Source organism: Falco rusticolus, chromosome 6, assembly GCF_015220075.1.
Source record: "Falco rusticolus isolate bFalRus1 chromosome 6, bFalRus1.pri, whole genome shotgun sequence".
Lineage (NCBI taxonomy): Eukaryota > Metazoa > Chordata > Aves > Falconiformes > Falconidae > Falco > Falco rusticolus.
In genome coordinates, this window is record NC_051192.1 from 54,295,709 (window position 1) to 54,315,060 (window position 19,352).

Genomic DNA, 19,352 nt, shown 5'->3' on the forward strand with positions numbered 1-19,352 from the left:
CGGCATTATTGGAAATATTGGTAAAACTAACGATAAATTATCAAATAAAATAATTCTAATTTAATTAGTTCACTTGTCCCGTATGCTGCTAGCACGCCATATGTACATTATTAAATATGAGCCAGTTGGGCTGAAATTTCTCATGATGGTGTCTGTCTGGATGCGATACAGTTTTTTTAATCAACATTTCAGTGAAACCAATCAGCAACGTCTGGGAACAAAAGACAGGAAAATACATTGCTTTATTGGAGTTAAAATAAGCCTCACAACCAGTTCTCTAGGAAGCAAGGGCTTGAGCCCTTTGGGGCATGAAGCAGATGTTTCCTGGGTGGCTATCCTGCTGTCAGGGGACACATAAAAATTCCCCATACAGAGCTGTAAGTTAAAGCCTCTCCAAAGTCTGCATTTTTATATGCTCAGAAAAGGTTGATCCTCTTAAATCTCCAGCGGAGAATCAGCCTGGACACAGTCCTGCTGGCTTCAGCCCCTGCAACTCCCCTCCCCAGCGTGGGGAGCTGGGGCAGCACGCCGGAGAGGAGGTGTGATATCATCTTTACTATGCTCTTACATCTCTGCTAACAGCCTCTACGTAACATTGAAGGGCTCTGTATGTTCCTCTCAGATCTGTAACACTGTGACTGTGCTGTTTTACGGACACAGAAAGAGATGTGCTTAAACCAGCCCCGGCAGCTTTACTTGTGGCATTTGCTTGCCTCTTGCATGACTGGCATTGTAACCCTGAGGTTCTTGTAAAATCACCTTATTCCATTAAATATTTAACAAGAGATTTAATTTGACCGGAGTTAAGCAAAAGCTGATGATGAACATCTCCACAAGAGGCAATTTCCTTAACTGAGGTTTGAACTGGTTAAACTAGAAGGAAAATAATGGTTTTGTGGTGTCTGCTGCTGTTCCAGCATGGCCGTGGGGTGGTCTGGCTCAGTTCATCTCACCCCATGTTGGTGTGTGCCCAGGGGGACGTACATGGGTGCGGCACCCAGCATGAAAACAGGCAAAACGTGTTACGGGTTAAAGTTGGGCTCCTATTATGCTGAGTATCTACAGGCATATGTCAAAAAACCACGGATGTATTAGGAAAATGTCACTGATCCTTGGGAACAGATGGGAAGAAACTAATTCATCCAGAAAATAGAACAAGGAGTATTCAGTTTCTTCTCAGTGCCACTAAGCCACTATAATTCATCAGAAAGACTTATCTGTCCTAACAACCCGGCTCGCATCCGTTTCCAAATCAGACTTGCATATGTGACATTTTTTCCAGTTAAGATACTCATCAGAAATTTTCCATATTTAATTATCACATCTTCCTGCTTTTCCTTTTTCTTTTCTTTGACTAGCACTGTTTTGAAGGAGAACAAAACTCTTGCATTAAAAAAAAAATAGCTCCCAGATCTCACAGGGAAATTATTTGGGGCTCCCTCAAGGAAGAAACAGCGACTTCTCAGGAGACTGAATCACTGACTTCACATTCCTTTTTGTTAAAGAAAGAGAGGGAAACCCTTTGGTTATTTTTATAGTGACTTTTTTTCCCCTTCTTTTTAAATAGGCAGACAGTCTGATATTTTTTTTTTCTTTTTTTTTAAGAGGCAATCGTGTTTGATTCTCATCAATTTTTCAATACATCATCTATCTGTTGTTTTGTATCTGTTTCGTCTTTAGCTACAATTTCATGAATTGCTATAAAGTAAGCCTGGGAGAGAGAAACAGAGAAATCTCTGCTGTTTCTTTCAGGAAGGGAGAAGTTCACAGCAAAGTCTCCTGATCCTGATGAAGATATGGCAGAAAGACAAGCGGGACACCCCTCCAGAGAGAGGTAGAGGGAAAACAGTGGGTTTTATTTTTGTTTTGTCACCATGGAGGCAGAAATTCTTCATGGATACAGGGAGCTTGGAAAACTCAAGGCATCATTCCTGCTACCTGGGTGTGGATGACCACCTTCAGTCTTTAACTTTACTTCATCCCAGGTGCTACCCTCACTCTTCCCCTGTCCTTTCCAGAGCTTGGTAACCTCATGTAAACACTTAGGACACTCCAACTTCTGTCACTGCTCTGAAGTCCTTAATGTGCTTGTGGTGCAAGGTGGATGGCTACGGAGCCTAATTTTGCAAAAGCATGTTCTGGTTGGACTTCTTGGGTTTTCAGTTGGTGCTACTGGGGATGAATCTGAACTTGTGTGGGTCAGAGGCTTCCTGCGGGATACAGCGGGGACATTGGGTATTTCAAAAGTGTGCTGGAGGGAGGAAAGAGAGGGGAGAGGAAGCATGGAAACAGAGAAGCAGCCTCCTTTCACCTACAGAACTGAAGTGTGGGGCTGTAGGATATACTAATCCATTTCAGTCTGGAAAATCTTAAATTGCATTTGTCCAGGACAGCAAGCACACTTGAGATTAAAAGGCAGAATAAATGTAAAGGAAATAATAGATGAAAGGTACGCTTCTCTCCAAGTGGATAACATCATAACATCACTCTCCTTTGCTGTTGCTATAGGAAAATACACAAGTATTTCTGTTCTAGTGACAGGTCATTGCAGGAAGGGGTATGCACTTAACGACAACCCTTGAGCCGGAGGTGTACTTCACATGGGGTTGGTAATTTAACCTACTTGTGTGCTCCTCATTTAGTAACAACAGCATGCTGTCTGTGATGTGTTTTGTGGCTGTCGTATCTCTCGGTACATTCTATGGTCAAGTAGCACATTTCTGCTTTCCATTCCATGATTGCTTAGAGATCTTATGTTGCCTTCCAGTAAAGTACTCGGTCAGAGACAGAAGTGGTGTTTCAATGAACGGCAGCAGCACTTCATATGGAAAACAGTTATTAAAGCCAAACTAGTCAAACATTTTTATCGGGAGGAAGAAATGCAGGCATGCCACCAGTCCAGATATAATTCCAGCCGAAGGGTGTCCCTGTAGGTACGGATGGCCGGTCAGGGAGTTGATGCACATGATGAAGCAGATTGGAGAAAGGAGACTAGTTAATACAGATGAAATCTGCTTTTTATAGTAAGTGCCTCTTCTCCTCCCTGAATACTATTCAGACAAGCCCAAGAATGGCACAGTAATGGATAACATAACGTCCTGCAGCAGCTGGCAGACTTTGGTCTGATCTTTAACATAGCTTGTGAGGCCAGACTGCAGATACTGCAATTAACAGCAGGGTCTCAGATGTCAGCTCTGCTGGCACAGTGCTCTCCTCTTAGCTGATTTCTCATAACCACACAACTAGTTGCAGGGCCCTGTGGTTTCCCCAGTGACCCTTGAGCAAACCCGCCTCAGACACCCCAAAGTTGAGTGTCCTTGCTTGAAAATGCTGCATTTTGTGTATGTGTGGCAGGGATCACCCAAGCCAAAGCAGAGGGCTCCAGCAGCCATCGTGGGGTAGTTTCACATCAAATTTGCGGGCAAAATGTAGATGAACTGAAGAGAGCTGGACAAAGCACAGCCACACGGATGAAGCAGAGGTAGGAAGTGAAAGGGAGGACATCTGATAAAGGACAAACACAAAAATATTGACTTGGCTGGGTAGAGGGCAGAGTAAGTATGTGCAGGGGCAACACATCAAGGAGTAGGAAAAACCATTCTGAATGGAGGATATGGCATATACAGAGGAGAAATGGGTGAGGTAAGGAAAGTAAAATTCAAGCTTACTAGTGGGAAAAACACTTGGAACTAGTCATGGGAAGAAAAACACGTTGAAGGATGAGATGAAAGACTCATTGCTTTGAGACTTCTAGGTGAGAGCTGGCAAAACCCACACATGGGTACCGAACTACTGATCTTGGGGAGAGGGCCAAGACTTATATCTGATTTTTCTTGTAAAGTCCAAAAATAAATTCAAGGGAATGATTATGCATTTTAACCAAAATAAGCCATGGGACAGTGCAGTAAAAATGTACAGATGCTGCTAATGCTGTTTTCCAGATATTGCTTGCATTCCTTGCTCCGTGATTGTACCACTTTGGTCGGACACATGGCAGGAGTAAATGGTATGGTGAAGGAACTAGATACTTGGATTAGAAACCAGAAATACCCATAGATCTTTGAGCTGTGTTCTCACAGTTCTCACCAGATTTTAAAATTTAATAGTGGTGACGATAAATTGGTTTAATTACAAGACATAAACATTAATCAAAATCTGCACTTCAACCAGTACAGGCACTGACTGTTCAGGGTATCAAAACCCAGTATATTTTAGTGCGCTGGCATGAAGGCATAAAATGAACTAAAAGGCAGTGATAAGATAATTAATCTTACTTGCAATCACCGATTTCAACATGTCTATGGCCATCTTGTTAAATAAGACAAACCTCAGGAAGCTGGGAATGTAATACATTTTTAGCAGAGCTATATAAGACAGCCTGGCAAGAAATGGAAAGGCAGGTGCTGCAAGTATGTTGCCTGGGTTCATTTACTGTTGTAGGACTTTGGCTGAAGAGCAGCAAACCTCTTTCAGCTCAAAATGCAAGAAAGGGATGTGCCAGGTGGTTTACTTGCCCAGGGAGGCTCCATTACCCCAGTAACATCAAGCTGTGGGCTACACGGCTGCAGGAACACCTGCCAACTCCAAAGGTGGGGAGGACAGATGCAGGGCAAAGGATGGGGCACCTTCTCCTCTCCAAACATGGATTTGTGTAATCAACACCTACCCAAAGGCTATCACAGCACCCATGTGCGACGTGTTGGTGAGCCTAGTGTCATACCTAATGCGTGCAGGCATCTACCTCCCAGCACCTCCTGGCAGGTGGAGGCTAAAGAATAAATGGAAACTGGGAGTGAATTTGCTTATTCCTAGAAGACATCCAGGCAGAAGAGAGCAGTGGCTGAGCTGCATGGACTTGCTATCCATCCCTATTCTGTATCTCCTCTGCACAGGCAGGATGTCAGTATCCAGCCTGTTTCACTTCCATTCAGATTAGCCAAAAAATGACCCTTCCCCTTGCCACGTTGATGCCAGTGTTGCCTCGGGTCAGGTGGGCACACGATGCTATGGAAGAGATGGACCTGTTGGGTTCAAACATGTGTCATACTGCGTTCAACTCACTATCATAAAATACCGCAGTCACCTGAGACAGGTACTACTGGACTAAGCATCTCCAGAGACCTTGGCTACTTTCAATACCTGCATCTACTGTTGCATATCTGAGCGTGCTTGAGGTGCTTTTAAAGAATCTGTTGTCCTATTTGAGGTTAAACATTGAGGTTTCACTGGTATCTGGCGTGACCTTAAACAACACAACCCACCATCAGATAGCTCAGTTGACTTAGCTCAGAGGGACACCTTAAGAATTCACAAATCAACACAAAGGGCTCTGAGGCTGTCAAATGCACTCAGCAGTGATTCAACTTGGCTCCATTTTGCAAAAAGCACCCCAAGGCTCCTTCTACTCTCTCTTTGGTTTAGACTGTACCATACTTGGTGTAGCATCCAGTTCTTGGGGAATACTTTACAAATACAAGTGATGCTATGGTTCTTGTAGAGCTGGAGAAATTAAAGTATATTTCTAACATTTCCACTGCCTCTTAGTGAAGATCGGGCATCACATCAGTTCAGTTTCCCACACATTCTCCACAGGGTTGCAATTTTCCTGACTCTGCATTATTTGCAAATAAATTGATGTTATGTATCTCCTAACAAAGACACAGAGCAACTCCACATTTTATCATATATTTTATGCCTTCAGCTTAACTAATTAACTTTGCTTACACCAAGAAAACATAACTACCCTCTTTTAACTTCACCAGTGTCTTTCATGTATATTTGTTAGGAAATAATAGTACACGTCCAATACAACAGTGGGTGACGAACCCAGCCCTGGATAGGATGATTTTTTCCAAGCACGCATGGTGTTGATGCCTGCTAGACATATAACAAGCCCATGGAATGACTTCTTAGCTCCTGTAGCACTTGTACTATTTTGGTAAGGAAAAGAAATACCTTTTTGCATAATGCATTCATTTTTGCAATACACTGTGAGTACAGGAAAACCTCATACTGTCAGTCAGTGGATTATATGAACAGCAGCAGCTGTAGCCATGTGATGGAAAAACCAGGCAATAGGGTTGTTTGTACCGCTGTATTACATAATCATGACTTTTGCCGGTTAACGCCCTCCCGCTGGGCACTTCATGCTGCATCATATGCATGTCATGTTATGTTAGGCTGGACACAAACAGCAGTAAGGGACTTGGAAAGCAGCAGTGCTGTCTGCACAGGGGAGGTTACGGCCGTGGCTGTACCAGCTCCTCATGACCTGATCTACTAGGGAACCCCAAGAAAAGAATCATAGTAATTGTTAACAAGCTACCATACAAAGAGCAGCTTATCTGAGCTTTCCAAATATGCTTAGGCCTTACCTAAATGCCTTATAATTGTGCTTCTATAATTTATTGCGTGCTACTCCTATTGCTCTGCCAGGCTCAATAATGAGAAAATTATTTTTTCAAAAAAGAAGCACCTCATGTCACAGTTTCAACACGACTGAGAGGTTCAGGATGGTGAACCACTGGAACAGGTTGCCCAGAGAGGTTGGACATGCCCCATCCTTGGAAACATTCAAGGCCAGGTGGGACAGGGCTCTGAGCAACCTGACCTAGTTGAAGATGTCCCTGCTTTTTGCAGGGGGGTTGGACTAGATGACCTTTAAAGATCCCAAACCATTCTATGATTCTAGGATGCAAAAGCAAGCCACCCTAAAGCAGCTTCTCTGCAATGACTGTACCACTGCTGTTTCTTTGGCCACTTGAATATCACCAGACCAAAGGCTGCCAAAGCAGGTGGCCCAGGTCGGCTGTTACCCTGCAGTAACACCTCTGTGAGGCTGAACACTAAACCTCATTTCCAAAAGAGCAGCCTAAACACTCAGGGTGCAAATCACCACAGAAAGCAAATAAGTTGCAAACTTCTGAGTGCTATTCTGATTTTGGAAGGAAGTCTGCACCTCTGACATTGCCTGGTACGTTGGAAAATCTGGCCTGTCATCTTGCTCTTTATGCAGTAAAATGTTCTGTGAGCTCAAGGGTTTCATAAACTAATAACCACAGTTTTAATAATCTACATGTCTTGGAGATTTCAGCCTCTGAAGCACGTATGCCTGTGGACAACACTAATAAATCCCAGTTAAGAATGACTGCCACTTCCCACAGGAGAGACGGTATTTTAACAAGCTCATGAGTAATAATTCATTAACTGAGCAGTGTTGTAAAGCTGCATGGAGCAACACATGATGCCAGGATGAAGTTTCACTGCACTTAGCAATTTTTTGGATCTAAAATTACTAGTTGTCCATATCTAATGACTGCTTTCCTTTCTCCTCTACTTTGAACTCATCACTTCTAGCTGATAACTAGCTGTATTAATGAGTGACAATTGCCTTCAGTAAAGATCCAGATAATTGCCTCTCTGTGGTATAATATACCATGCATTCCTGCCAATATGTTATAAACATATCTCCCCCCACCCCCCCAATGCATTTCCTTTCTACGAAGGTATTAAAATACCTGTAGCACAGAGATTTCTGTTGTAATAAGGGTTTACTCTGACACCACGCATCCCTTACCGATCATCGGAGACTCTATAAAACTCCATGAATTAGTCTGAGGGATGTAGGACTGCAAGACCCCCGCAGCTCGGCCGGCTTCGTTCACCCCACCGAAGACGTAGATCTTCCCACCACAAACGGTTGCAGCAGCTGAATGCACAGCCTTTGGCAGAGGAGCAATGGTCTCCCACTGGTTGGTTATTGTATCGTACCTAGGACAACAGCAGTTGGAGTGAGCTGAGATGACGCAAAACTGGGCAGGATAGACAGGCAGAGAAAGCAGGCTGGGATATAACAGAAAGGCAGCTTGACAAGCAGAAAAAAAGCAGAGGTGGAAATGCATTTTTTCACATCCTACAAATTCAGCCACTTGGTAAACAGTGTAATTAATGCTTTTCCTAAGCTTTTAAAACATTGAGAAAAGCCCAGAGAAAGCTGGTTCTATTTTCTGTAGATGCCTCTCAAATCTCATTATAGTCCAAGCTAAAGAAACTCAGGACATCTTTGTTGAGATGTCTTCCACTAATTAATTTCTTTTAATGAGTATACAATGAGATTATTCTTGCAAATCAGTGCAGTGATATCCAATAGCGACCGCAGGCAGGCAACTGTTAATATACTTCAATTGTTCAGCTTGTGGAACACATCTCACCTGCAACATAATGCAACACGATAGCTCTTTTTACTCTAGTTAACTGACCAGTGACACACATTTTGTGCTGGAATAAGTTGCTTCTATTTAATTTTCATTGTGCAAACCGAACTACTGTGCTTCATTGCAGGATGCTGTAAATGTTAATGCTGGAATAAGATTTCACCATTGCATCCATATTTGACATGAAGCAAACAGAAAAGAGTATGCATGAAAGTGCTAAATTAGTTTTAAGGTCATCAGTATCTGATTTAATTAAGCCATTGACCATAAGGGATGTGCAGTTAATAATCCACGGATGAAGATTCATTTTAGACAATGTCACAAGTACAGACATAATTTTTTTTAAAGATAATGTGGCAGGGATCCAAATAGCTGCCCTAAAATGAGTATTGGAGACAGTGGCAAATAATGTGAATTTTAGGCTTCTGTATTTCCACATAATGGCACATTCAGTCAGATAGTAGTTTCCTGCGTAGTGATTATCCAGAATTGTTGACTGCAAGAACAGAAGCCCTCATCACCCACTCAGGGCTTTTGCTCTTAATATTAGTGATATGCAATGTGCAAACATGAAATAAATCCTTGGCCATGAACCCATATGTAAAAAATTGATTTAGCAACAGGAGAATTCTCCCTTTGCAACATGTCCCTCCAATTCTCACTGCCTGAATCTGGGGAAAATAGAAGTGAGAAATTATATAAATGATGGAAACAGCACAAAATATTGTGCTTAATGAAAATGCATTAATGAATTTCCACGTAATATAACTGAAAGTAATTAACACACTCATAAAACTGAAGCAAAAGCAAGAGGGAGGCAAACTTTAACTAAAAAAAAATAATAGGGAAGTCGCTTATAATAAGCACGGAGAACTGCCTTGTACAATGCTCTATATTAGTTCCTGAGAAATTAAATTCATCTGCAAGTGATGAAAGGGGACAAATATAACAAGACTAAACAACATGGTGCTGAGAGCATTCAAGGCGACACACCTATACTGGGCTGATTCTTAACGTTTTGGTGCCAAACCTGAACCTGCTGATGCATTTTGCACAAGCAACTCCTCCAGGTAAAGCACCATATGCTGCATCTTCTACATTTGCCCACAGCACGTGGGGCAGCACTCGCATCCATCCTAGCAGATATGCAAAAATCTCACATAATTTTGGTTTACACTTTTCTAACTTAGCTAATGCAGTCATTTGGTACTTGGTAATTTAATTCTTGATGCCTTATTAAGAAATTGGTTATAATTGATTAGAAACTGGGAAAAGCAATACAGCTGAGAAGAACTATCTAATGTTCCTTTCTGGTTCCTTGGCTTCTAAGATATAAATTATACCTGTCACCTGATAATATATTGTCTCACAACAACCACTCTGACTTAGTACCAGGAACATCTGCAGCCAGTTGAAGTGGTCTGAGACGCAATGGTGAGCAGCCACACTGCCTCCCCTGGTGCTGGCAGAAGTACCTAGCAGACCACAGCTCCCCAGACAGATATGTTCCTGCCAATGACATTCTGATCTACGTTTTTGGGAAGGAGCAGTTATAAGGAGAGGTTGTATCCTTCACATATGCTGGGGGCTGAGTGTGGTTGAGGACCATATCTATGGGAATATCGAAGAAAAGTTCAAACTACAAAACCAATCACCCTTTTTCTAGATGAATTTCACTATTGGGACCACAGGTCCCTCAGACCCCATTTTTCATCCACTTTCACTGTCCTTCTTTTACACTCTGTGATGTCAGAATTGATCTTTCTTTCTCCTACCCTTCTCCGTCTGCCACCAGGAAACCAAAAATAACCAGTTTCACTTCATCTGATGAAAGCCAAAGGCTGCAAATCTAGTGGGTATAGATGCAAGTGTCTTGAGCGTCATTTGGTTTAAAAGAAACCAGTGAACCATAAAGCAGGTGGAAGCAAGTCCTTGTCTGCATAACACAGGCATCCAACATGGGTTTTACATAGGCTGCTCGGTGAAGCAATCCTCAAGTCCCTAACTTACACCTGGGGCTGAAGAAGAGAAATTGGTGCCTTCAAGGCTTCCTGATACCTGTCCATCAAGTCCCTCCATCCCCTCTGGGGTTTATTGCTCTGGTTCACTCCTTCCTTGCAAAACTGCAGACCTGATTTCTGGTCTCTGTTTTGCTTCAGTTCCCACCCACCAGAAAGTAAGGTTTGTTTTATTTTTTTTTTCCTGTTGGATTATAAAGCTGTCTGCTCTCTTTCACATATGGACTTGCAGAAAATAGTAAAGTCACCTCTTCACCTTCTATGGGATAAACTAAGCAGTCTAAGCTCCTTAAGTCTCTGCAAGGCAGGTTTCCATCATTTTGGTCTATCTCAAGTCAGCTCTTAATGTGTTCACACAAGGATTTGCACCAGATTAACTAAATTGGTTTAAAAATGAATAAAGTTGAATCTTTCTAACCTTCCAGGACAGGAAATAATGACACCTGCTTTACCTCTCTGCCCTAGGGCCTTTCCATCTGTCCTGTCATCTCTGGCACTGCTGTCACTCCACCGCCACTAGTGCTAGTGGGGGTCCTTGGCTGCTTGTAACACCGGCTCTGCTAAGGGGCCAGTGGGGAGGGAACTGATTTAAAGAATAATCACTTTGATCTCTTTCCATTAGTCAAGCTTTGCATTTGATTCCCCTGTTTGAAGCCATAGATGGAGACTTAACGGGAGCTGGCTGCAAGCCAAGCAAAGGTTTTTCTTCCCTCTCCTCCACTGCTCCCTCCACTCCCGGTGTGTCCATGCTTGTCCTTGGCTAGGGGCCTACCAAGCCCATCCAATCTGCTGAACTTGAAACTTCAAGGACACCTCCTTTCACATGACTGGCTGCTGGTTTTGCAGCTCTTGCACGCTACAGACTCACACGTGGTTTTACACAGATGCCCTTGCGTGCCTTCCTCTGCCCCCAGAGCAGTCCCTGCAACCCTGTGGTCCACGGCCCTGCCAAGCACCATACATCAGGCTTCCCATGCCTGCCAGATGCGTGTCCCCACCTGTCACTTTACATGCACCGAGCACCGTCATCTCACCTGACCCTTCTGCAGTCACTATCCTTTGGTTTGTGTATTACTTTTATACCTGTGATATGGTAAATGATCTGAACCCAGCAGAAAATACAACCCAGGCTTGAAGAGAGCACACACAGAAATAACCTTGCTGGTTTCCACAACTCTCCACTCTTAGAATTTCATCTGTGGGCCTGATCTTCCTCTTGCTTCACTTACTTTGTTCAATGCCTCCTTTCTTGCTCTTTCCCTACCACCTCAGTATTAACAGCTGAAAGCCCTTCATTTCAAGGTGTGCCATTTGCTTCTCTGCCTTCTTGAAATTTGACCTCTTCAGTACCTGCAAACAGTATTTTTTTTCTCTTATTAACCTCTTAATTTCTCTCCTAGGTTTAACAGTTAGATGAGTATCTTCATTTATTCACGTTATAAAGTCCTTACATCATGGTCAGTCACTTACAGACATGCACCCTCCAGTTTCTTACACAATACTTAATTCTGTTTGCAGGAAAGCTGCTATTTAAAAAAACAGCCGTACAGTGTCATATTGATCTGCTATTCAGATGATTCAATTCAATTGTTTAAAATCACATTAAAGGATTACTATTGTTTGCCTTTTTCATTTTTTTCTGACTGTTCTGAGCAGCTTATGAAACTATTCTTGGACAAGGCTATGTATTTTTCTTAAGACATCATAGATTCATAGAATCATTTAGGTTGGAAAAGACCTTTGAGATCATCAAGTCCTAACCCAGAACTGCCAAGTCCTCCACTAAACCATGCCTCTCTAACGTGCCTCATCTACACATCTTTCAAAGACTACCAGGGATGGTGACTCCACCACCTCCCTGGGCAGCCTGTTCCAATGCTTGACCACATTTTTGATGAAGAAATGTTTCCTAATCTCCAATCTAAACCTCCCCTGGCACAACTTGAGGCCGTTTGCTCTTACCTATCGCTCGTTACTTGGGAGAAGACACCGACCCCCATCTGCCTACAGCCTCCTCTCAGGTAGTTGCAGAGAGTGATAAGGTCCCCCCTGAGCCTCCTGTTCTCCAGGCTGAACCCCACCCCCCTGCCCAGTTCCCTCAGCTGCTCCTCATCAGACTTGTGCTCCAGATCCTTCACCAGCCCCATCGCCTTTCCCTGGACACGCTCCAGCACCTCTACATCACTGTTGCAGTGAGGGGCCCAAAATGGAACACAGAGTTCCAGGTGCGGCCCCACCAGCGCCCAGCACAGGGGGATGGTCACTGCCCCGGTCCTGCTGGCCACACTGTTTTGGATACACGCCAGGGTGCTGTTGGCCACACAGCTGGCTCATGTACAGCCAGCTGTCGACCAGAACCCCCAGGTCCTTTCCCGCCAGGCAGCTTTCCAGCCACTCTTGCCCAAAGCTGTAGCGTTGTGTGGGGTTGTTGTGACACACGTGTAGGGCTCAGCACTTGTTCTTGTTGAACTTCATACCTATGGGTCCAGCCTGCCCACATCCTTCTGCAGAGCCTTCCTACCCTCCAGCAGATCAGTGCTTCCCCACAACTTGGTGTCATCTGCAAACTTACTAAAGGTGCACTTGGTCCTGTCTTCCAGATCATTGATAAAGGTATTAAACAGAACTGGCCCCAATACTGAGTCCTGGGGAATGCTGCCTGTGATTGGCCACCAAATGGATGTAACTCCATTCACCACCACTCTTTGGGCTCGGCCATCCAGGCAGCTTTTTACCCAGCAAAGAGCATGCCCAACCAAGCCATGAGCAGCCAGTCTCTCCAGGACAATGCTGTGGGAAAGGGTGTCAAAGGCTTTACTAAAGTCCAGGTAGACAACACCCACAGCTTTTCCCTCATCCACTAGGCAGGTCATCTTTTCATAGAAGGAGATCAGGTTAGTCAAGCAGGACCTGCCTTTCATAAGCCCATGCTGGCTGGGACTGATCACCTGTGCTGTGATCCTGTACGTGCTGTGTGATGACGCTCAGGATCATCTGCTCCATAACCTTCCCCAGCACCAAGGTCAGGCTGACAGGCCTGTGGTTCCCTGGATCCTCCTTCCAACCCTTATTGCAGATGGGTGTCACATTTGCTACCTTGCAGTCAACTGGGAACTCCCCAGTTAGCCAGGACCGCTGATAAATAATGGAAAGTGACTTGGTGAGCACTGCTGCCTTCTTCCTCAGTACCCTTGGGTAGACCCCATCCACCCCGATAGACTTGTAGCTGGTCGCTAACCATTTTGCCTCAGATTATGGGGTCTTCATTCTGCTCCCCATCCCTGTCTTCCAGCCCAGGGGGCTGGGTACCCACAGAACAACTGACCTTACCTTTAAAGACTGAGGCAAAGAAGGCATTAAAGCCTTTTCTTCAGCCTTTGTCACTATGTTTCCCCCCACATCTAATATAGGACAGAGATTCTCCTTAGCCCTCCTTTTTCTGCTAACATATTTATAGAAATTTTCTGTATTTTACAGCCATAGGCAGGTGAAGTTCTAGTTGAGCTTTAGCCCTTCTAATTTTCTCCCTGCACAACCTCACAACACCCTTGTGGTCCCCCAGAGCTGCCTGCCCCTTCTTCCAGAGGTGGAAACTCTCCTTTACGCCAAGTTCCACCCAAAGCTCTGCTCAGCCAGGCCAACCTCCTCCCCCAGCACTCACCTTTCGGTGTAGGGGAATGAAGGCAGTGGGGTGATTAGCATTGATAACATGCAGCTGTGGCCTTGCCTTGAAGGCAGTGGGTTGGTTGACATGGATGATGTGCAGCTGTAGCTCCTTCCTGCTAAGTGGTTAAATAGCCTGAGGACTGAGGCAGAGGTGGTTGGGTGGATGAGGAGTAGTGTGGTCTGACCTCTGGAGGAAGGAGACAGCAGAATCTGACCCACTGTAAAGCCTTGCTGCAGCCTGATAGCTTGTTTGTGCTGCAATGTTTGGGCACATGGGGATGGGCTGCTCCTGCACCCCCAGGGCTGCCTCCCCAGGGGCTCTGTCAGCCAGGCCCCTGAACAGGCCAGCGTCGGCCCCCTGGAAGCCCAAGGCAGCTGTTCTGCTGAGCCCCCTCCTCACTGCTCTGAGCCTCAAAACCTTTTTGATTTTGTGACGGCTGTGCCCAGGATGGCCTCCAGCCACCACATCACCCACCCGCCCGTCCCTGCTGGCAAACAGCAGGCTCAGCAGGCACCTTCCCTAGCTGGCTCCCTCACCAGCTGGGTCAGGGAGCTGCCATCTTCCACACACTCCAGGAACCTCCCAGGCTGCTTCCTCTCCGCTGCGTTGTATCTCTAGTGGATGTCCTGTAGGTTGAAGTTCCCCATGAGAACAAGAGCTGGTAACTGTGAAACTTCTCCCAGCTGCTCATAGAATATTTTGTCTGCCTCTTCATCCCAGTTGGGTGGTCTACAACTGCTCTGTTGGCTCTCCCCCTAATTCTTACCTATGAACACTCAACCTTATTGTCACCATCATTCAGCTATAGACAAGCAAAACACTTCCAAACATACAGAGCTACCCCATTGCCTCTCCTTCCCTGCCTATCCCTCCGGAAGAGTTTATAGCCATCCATTGCAGCACTCCAGTCGTGCCAGCCATCCCACCATGTTTCTGTGATGGCAGCTATATCACAGCTTTCCTGCTGCACAACGGTGTTCCACTCCTGTTTGCTGCCCATGCTGCGTGCATTGCTGCAGATGCACTTCAGTTGGGCTGCTGATGCTGCCACCTTTCTGGGGGGAGAAGCCCTAATTCCTATGTGACCATGTCTCTAGTAAAACAGTATTTTCTGAGCAGTTTCTGAAGTTTATAAAGTTTATTCTTTACACTGAATTTTTTAGACTGTCTTCCAAGTATACACTGCCAGACCAAAGTAATCTCCCAATTTTAGACAACCCTATTGTAAAAGTGCTGTCAGGTCAAGGGGATTCATCTTCTTCTGTCCTTCAAACAGATAATAACCACAAAGCACCTGCATTTCCACACTTTTAGTCGCATACATTGTCTTGTCAGCATACGCAGTTTTCTCGGCTCCCAAATTGCTTATGTTACAGGGCCCATCCATTATCTAAAAACCTAGTTCGCGGATCCACTTCATTTCGCTGCCTCCCAACTCAACTCATATCTCAGAAGAAGACAGAAAGTGTAATACCCTCTCGCCTAACACCTAATGACTCGCTCCCTGTCACACAGAAACTTGCCAGAGGGGTTTGATGGAGAACTGCAGCTGCGCCGTTATTTCCCTAAACACTCATTCCAAAAACATAACTCTCCCTGGGCATATACCCATGTACAGCCACAAAAATGAACATATAACTCAGCCCCTCTGGCACATGCATATTGTTTGAAGATAAGTAACGAATGACTCCTACTCGTCTGTTTGTGGTAGTCCTGTAGTATTATCCATTGAGATGGAATTTTTTCTGTCTCTTTACAGACAAATAGCAGATAAAGGGTAAAAAATCTCAGCGCTATGGAAGTTGATGGGAAAACACCCACTGATTTAAGTGGCACCAGAATTTCTGGTTCAGGCTGCACCCTTCAGCATCAATGACACAACTGAAATCACAGAGACTGGAGCCCAGGAGCTGATGCCATAAATCATTATGGGTCCAGTAGTCCCTGCTTGCTTTAATGCTTTCTAATGGTGCAGCAGATGTATTAGGTGCAGTCAGGTGGCAGCATGTAGAGCTAAAATGGTCTGACATTTGTTTTTAAAAAACAAAGTGCAGTAAAAACATCTGGTAAGATTTTAACCATTTAGGATGGAATATTACAAGAACTACAGGAAAAACAGGTGAAGAACAAGATGGAAACGGGGAGAAAATGTTATTCTCTCTGTTTTCAAAGACCTGTGGTGATGAGACATCCTGTAGTCTCCACGCTCTGGGGCTGCTAACTGGTGAGGTGAGGGTAGGTCACTTTGGACCGGAGACATGCCCTCCACCACGCCAGTGAATACACATCAAAACTTGGCCAAAGCTGTGCATGGTCATGCTTGAGCTAACTGAGCAAGCAAAAAGCGAAATGTGGCTGGGAAAGATAAGCTGCATGTGCACAAGGGGAGGTGGTAGGTGGCCCGATGAGGGAGGGTGTCCAGTGCCTTGCCCTTCACACTGGTGGCACTGCACAGGATCACATTGTGCATCAGGCCTGGAGAAACCTCTGTACCTCCATCGGGGTGAGAAACAGGGCTATAAGATCAGATGCCTCCTTTGATGTGAAAAACCAACGAAAATCCAAGAGTGCATGACCCTGAAATTCAACACTGTGGGGAACAAGGTTAAACTCAGAGGTAAATGTAATTTTTGGCATCACCTGACTTGGAGCATATGATCATGTCACCTTATTATTTTAATATAGTGCTTTTGTAAGACCTGCTTGAATGACAGACAGGTTTCCCTGCTCTTGAGAGATGGCAATCTCAATGTCCCACCAAAGCAATACAGTATCTGAAGAGCAAAGTGCAGCCCACACAGAAATATGTGGGAGAATGTTGGTCAGTGGTAGCTCCTGAGGGTGGGGAAAAAGAAAGGGAAGGCAGAGTCAAGAAGGGGGCATCAACTGTGCAGAAGACAGTTGAAAACTGAGCAATTAAAGTGACTTTAGTTTGTATTTTAATGTTTGCTTTTTTTCCCTAAGTTGCAACCCAAATTCAGAAAACCTCATTGTTTACAAAAAGTGGGTAGAGTGACTTAAATTCCTGAACACTTGCACAAATTTTCCTGGTCCGAATGGGAAATGCTTTTGCCTGAAAAGGCCTGACTTTGCCCAGCACACCTACAAGGGTCAGCTTTTTCTCACCTGCATTTCTAACAGCAGACCCTGAAACATCCCTTCCGAACTGCACAGCTTCAGCCATGCCATGCTTTGCTTCTGTCATCCCCCCCCACCCCCGTCACTTTAATACAAAGAATAAAAAAGGAAGCATCCCAAAACCTCTCTCATTCCTTGGCATAACCCAAAGGAGGCCATGCTGCACTTTTTCCATGGCTTTGTCTCACAAGTCTCTTTATAGACAATAGCAGATTAATTATAACCACGGGTTTAGCAAATCCCCATGACAAGACATCCTTATTGTGGTTGAGACAGCATGCGCTGAAATGATAGGAAGGAAATCTGCTCCTTTCCCACATAAAAGTCTCTTGGTGGGCTTGTTACCACTGAAAACCAGCAGGGCTGCTCTCACTGAGCCATGCAGGGTATGCCGAGGGCCTGAGCATGCCTTTGCAGCCTGCAGTGTTGTTCGTGGCAAGGGCTTGAGTGATTGAGAAGGAAGTAGAGGGAGTGACTTTGCTTGATTTGGGCTTCTTTCAACTGACCAACATTTTGGATGCTTTGTTAGAGAGAGACTGTGAGAATCAGAGCAGAGACAGAAATGACACCCTGGGAAAAATAAAAAAGAGACCATTTAATCGATGACATCTATCAAGACATCTATCTGCAACAGCATTATTTCGGTGTTCATCTTTATCAAGAGATGGAATTAAATACTGCATCTCTTTCCTGGGCTTTCTCCTCCCCATGTCTACAAAACCATACCTGCTAGTTAAAAATGTACTGACTTAAATTACAGGACAAAGACCTTTGGAAATCAGAAGTAATCTGCAAAAATGGGTGAGATTTCCCTCAAAGCAAGTTCTGAGGGCAGTGCCCACCTTAAGCTCAGGGTTAAGGAGGGAAGCAACCCTCACATGTTGCATTCACTGCTATGATTCATCATTCCTTCTTCCCTGTCTGCATTTCCTGACTTGCTGACAGCATCATCACCGATGTTAGTTCTTCAGCCTGTGCCAAGGAACACAAAAGTACCGATGGCCATATGTGAATGGCTATCGCTCAGCACCAGATAGTGGAGGCCATGCATACAGACAACTGGCCTGTCCCATGCACTGAACTAGGTGGAAATCCTTTGGGAAAAAAAAGTCATCACATAACTGAAGATTGTACCAAAAAGTAGATCTGTCGGCAGAAACTTTAGTTTTGGTATTTCTTAATTTCCTGTGTGTTTGACTTTGTAACAATAATGAACTTTTAATAGAGGTTTTGGTATTCAGTATTTACAGTATCTACTTAAATGAAAAAATACTACACCCCCCCCCAACTGAACATAAATTTTGCAGCACCAAGATCCAGAAATAATAGATAAAAGGCATCTTTAATCCTAACCTTTTGAAAAATGTTCTATTTTTTTTGTTTTTCCAAATCTTTCTTAATGATCTATCCTTTTTTGGCTTGCCTTTTAAGGCAACTTTTACTGGAAAATGCCTGCTTCAAAATATTGCTGAAGAAGCATTCAAATTCAGCACTTAAAAGTGAGAAAAAGAAAAAAATTCCTATTTTTGGTTGCCAGATTCACTAAGGAAAAACATTTCACAAAAATGTATCATTAATCTATTTGTCACAATGCATTTATGTTTGGGTAAGGCTAGGGCTGTATTGATCTTATTGGAATGGAATATTCTTTGCATTTCAAAGCGGTTTCTATTTTTTAATGAAAACATTGGTATGCATATAAAATTTATGGTTTTATTGAATGTTATGGTTGATGTGAATTTAGTTGGTTTTGGAATTCTACTTTGTGAAATGTTTCTTTTGTGCTTTTGTTCCTTCCTTTTTTTTTAAGTTCCATATGAGAAAAGGAAAATTTTTATTTCTGGAGTCTTCTTCAAAAGAGAAATTTCCATTCTTTCCCATCTCTATTCGCCCCCTCTCAGCCAGGAATTCTGTTTAATTTTATAACTGTTTCCATTTATCGGTTGTTTTACTTGGAGCTTGGCAGGTCCCAGCCCCAGGCCAAGACCACCAAAGGGAGAATCTTCCTTCCAGCCAGGTCAAGGCTGAGGTGCTCTACCAGGATAGCACATGTGAGAAACTGACTTTGCTGTTGCTTTTTTGGGGTTTAAAAAAACCAAAAAGGATTATTGCGGTCTGTAAAGACTTTCATCAATACTAAATTCAAAGGAAGTTTATTAGTTCATTGTATAATCTGTGTAAAGTGTCCAAAGCAGCTTAATTCCTCTCTTCGCTCCCCTGAGCAAACTGACAAACAAACTGGCAGCTTTCGTCTTTGGTTTTGAAACAATGCTTTCCACTGAAGCTTTAAAAAGAAACCTAATCCTGCACACTTTC

The 19,352-nt window shown here is 44.0% G+C and overlaps 1 protein-coding gene across 2 annotated transcripts in view; it reads right to left on the reverse strand.

Moving 5' to 3' along the window:
* Positions 1–19,352, reverse strand: part of KLHL29 (kelch like family member 29) — a 405,611-nt gene that overhangs the window by 15,613 nt on the left and 370,646 nt on the right. For both annotated transcript variants that reach the window (XM_037392581.1, XM_037392580.1), the window contains exon 12: positions 7,577–7,770. In XM_037392581.1, the coding sequence (XP_037248478.1) occupies positions 7,577–7,770 (194 nt within the window). The remainder of the gene's footprint in view (positions 1–7,576; positions 7,771–19,352) is intronic.